This window comes from Microtus ochrogaster, unplaced genomic scaffold, assembly GCF_000317375.1.
Source record: "Microtus ochrogaster isolate Prairie Vole_2 unplaced genomic scaffold, MicOch1.0 UNK7, whole genome shotgun sequence".
In the NCBI taxonomy this organism is placed as follows: Eukaryota; Metazoa; Chordata; class Mammalia; order Rodentia; family Cricetidae; genus Microtus; species Microtus ochrogaster.
This window is the reverse complement of record NW_004949105.1, coordinates 4953287-4956771: the sequence shown is the minus strand read 5'-3', so window position 1 is coordinate 4956771 and position 3485 is coordinate 4953287. Positions and strand designations below refer to the sequence as shown.

Genomic DNA, 3485 nt, shown 5'->3' with positions numbered 1-3485 from the left:
AACTTGCCTGTGCCCCCCCCCCCTTGAATTTACTCAGTAGTCCAGGTAGTTCTTGAACTTTAAATCCTGTGCCTCCCTGCATAAGATGGGATTACAGATCCTGGCTCCAGACTTAGCATCACTGATCTCTTTGTCACAGGACACTAAAACATTTCAGTTACTCTTTCAGTCTTGTATTCTTTAAATGCTGATGTGAAAGCCCTTAATTCTAATTATATAATATTGGTTATGCTTCTAGGTCAAGGGAGTCAACTTTGAGGCGGTTCTGAGAGTGGAGGAAGAGGAGGCCAGTTCCAAGCAGAATATCACAAAGCGGGAAGTGGAGGATGGCCTGGGCCTCAGCATGCTTATTGATTCCCAGAACAACCAGTATATTCTGACCAAGCCCCGGGATTCCACTATCCCGCGTGCGGACCACCACTTCATAAAGGCAAGCCGTAGCCATCAGCCTGGGGCTGGCCAGCAAGGTTGAGCCATCTCCTGCCTCAGACCGGAAGCCAACCTTCTTGCTGTCAGAGGCTCCACCTGATCACTCCCCTGTTCTCTGAGAAGCCTTCCTTGTCTTCTTTTCTTTTGTTGAGGTGGGCTGTCACTATGAAGCCTGGGCTGGCCTGGAGCAGTTTGGTCTGAGTTCTCACCAGGCCTCCTGCCTTAGCCTCCCAAGTGCTAGGATTACAGGCAGACAGCACCACATTTGAGTTTTAAGCAGCCTCTCTTGATTGGGCAGACAAGACAGGATGCCCAGGGGCTCTGCCCAGCTCACGGCAGGTGTTGCTGTCCGTGGCTATGACTGAACTGTCCTAGAGCTGATTCCCCCAGCGGACACCATCAGTTCCCTCCATGGAGGTTGGGGGCCCTCTGCAAAGTTCTCTTCCCCTCCTCTTGTGATGAATAAATAATTTCTATGAAATATTGGAGGCTGGATAAATAACTCGCCCCAAGTCTCACTCACCTGGGTGCCCCAGCACCATGCTGGATCTTACTGTATCATTTACCAAGTAGTGAGAAATCCAAGGTATCATGAATTAAATGTGAGCTCTTATGGCCCTTGGGCCAGAACGCTCAATGGGATTCAAGTGTTCTTGGATCCTAGAATGTTTTTAGAGAGCTTGAACAAACAGACCAACCCGTTCAGAGCTGAACCTCATCTCTTAGAGCATAGTTTAGGGTTCTCAGCATCTGTGAAACATCAGGAGGGAGAGTTTGCCCTCTGACTCTCCTCACTCGGCTTGTATTCTCGCGGGAGGAGATGAAATCAACGCTCTCCGTCCTGTTCCCCCTTGCAGCCAACCAGCCTGTGTTTATTATTATTTTCTTTCTGTTAGGACATTGTGACCATAGGAATGCTGTCCTTACCTTGTGGCTGGCTGTGTACAACAATAGGCTTGCCTACCATGTTTGGTTATATAATCTGTGGTGTGCTTCTGGGGCCTTCAGGACTAAACAGTATTAAGGTAAGAATAATTCTCACTGTTTTAGTGTCTAATAAGGTGCATGAAACAGATCTGAGCTCAGTCAGTGAAGATACCACTCTAAAATGTCTTCAATGCTTTCTTTAATCCATGGGAAGTCTGCATTTCTTGGGGCAAGAGGGCTTTATGACAGGCTGTCTGTCTCTTTAAATTATGCTAACATTAAAAATTGCATTTCTGGTGATATGATGGCCGGGGTTGTCCAGACTAACATTCAGACAATAAATCAACTGGAAATGTTGATTTCAGTGTAATTTTATGCAGTTCCTGTGGTTTGGGGAGATGGCTGAAGTCCCAGTCTCAAGAGTCAGTAGACCTGAAGCCATCTCAGGAGCAGGGTGATTGATCCCTGTCATAAGGAAATAAACACACTTCCGGCAGGAAAGAAAGGGTTCCTGGTCATTTTTGAGTACGTCACTTAAGTATACTTGGTGGTGGTGGAGTGACAGTGGGAAGAGGCTGCTCAGAGTGGGTGCTGTTAGGGAACAGTCCAGGAGAGCACAGGACCAGCCTCAGAACCCTCCTCATTTCACTAAGACACCCTGAGAAAGTGGAAAGAGGCAGTGCGCTCTAGTCCACAGTTCTCAGTTCTCAGAAAGGATGCAGTGCGCAGGGGCCCCGTGGGGCGCTCTAGTCCACAGTTCTCAGAAAGGATGCAGTGCGCAGGGGCCCCGTGGGGCGCTCTAGTCCACAGTTCTCAGAAAGGATGCAGTGCGCAGGGGCCCCGTGGGGCGCTCTAGCCCACAGTTCTCAGGAAGGACGCAGTGCAGTGTGCAGGGCCCTGTGGGGCGCTCTAGCCCACAGTTCTCAGGAAGGACGCAGTGCAGTGCGCAGGGCCCTGTGGGGCGCTCTAGTCCACAGTTGTTGAACTGGGTCGGAAGAGCTCAGTGACTTCAGGCTGAAGACTGATCTGAACAGTAAATGATCTTTGGCCAGGAAAAGGGCTGTCTGCCTAGCTGCTCAGACTCCGAGCCTGCTGCCTTCTAGGAAAAAATAACCTGATGTGGTGGAGGTAGCCCTCCGTCCCGGGAGGGTCTCAAAGGCTTCACAGCACAGTGAACTGTGCTCCAGGTTCATATTCTGCCCAAATGTTTCCACCGACTTAGAACAGTATAGTAAGATTAAGGAGAAAATCCCTCTGCCGCATCTCTTTCCCATCTAGAGTGTCGAGGGTAAAAGCAAGCACGCAGGAACAGAGATCTCACAAACTGCCAGGTCAGAGTAACTGGGCCACACAACACCTGCATACTGCGGGTACTCAATTACCTGTACCACAAGAAGTGATGTGATTATGAGTAAAGATCCAAGAGCATGCTAGTTAAAAGTGGGGCATGGTCAGCAGGACCAGACCAGTAATGTTTCCCTCTAGGAGTTTGATAGGCTTTCATTGTTGAGAAATGGAGGTTTAAGTGTATTCTTTTGGCATCGTACGATGATCTGACTCATAAAAGGGAAGGGAAATAAAAAGAAAATAGGAGTAAAGTAAGGAGGCATAAAAACAAGATGTCAAGGAAATAACATCTGGCTGGACAGTAAGTGGACAGGTTTCCTACGGAAAGACAGACCTGATGGCATACAGACACCATAAGAGCATGGTGAATGAGGTGTGGTAAACGTAGAGCAGTAAGAAAGGCTGAAGGCAAAAGGTGTAGATAAACACGGAGCAGGGGTGCTGCAAACTTGGTTCATGCTGGGTTCAGGACGGCATGGGGACTCAGGAACACTGTACCAACCACATGAACACCTTAAAAAATTAAAACCTAAATATATCATCCTGTTTCTTTTCGTTTAGTATGACAGTATTAAAAACAACTGACAAATGAGCCAAGAAAGAGAGACACCAGATTACATAACAGAATTTCTGGGATGTGGCCAAATAGGGGAATTCACTTCATGAGAAAACCTTCCCTACTTAGACATGCTCATATCCAAACAAGTCAGGGTGAATTGGTCTTAAACTCTGCCTGTTGCTTGTCCGTGTGTGTGTGTGTGTGTGTGTGTGTGTGTGTGTGT

The 3485-nt window shown here is 48.0% G+C and overlaps 1 protein-coding gene across 3 annotated transcripts in view; it reads left to right on the top strand.

The window, feature by feature from the left end:
• Tmco3 (transmembrane and coiled-coil domains 3) overlaps nucleotides 1-3485 on the top strand; it is a 36037-nt gene that overhangs the window by 8549 nt on the left and 24003 nt on the right. For all 3 annotated transcript variants that reach the window (XM_026788784.1, XM_005366261.3, XM_013353446.2), the window contains exons 5-6: nucleotides 239-430; nucleotides 1326-1454. In XM_026788784.1, coding sequence (XP_026644585.1) covers nucleotides 239-430; nucleotides 1326-1454 — 321 coding nt within the window. The remainder of the gene's footprint in view (nucleotides 1-238; nucleotides 431-1325; nucleotides 1455-3485) is intronic.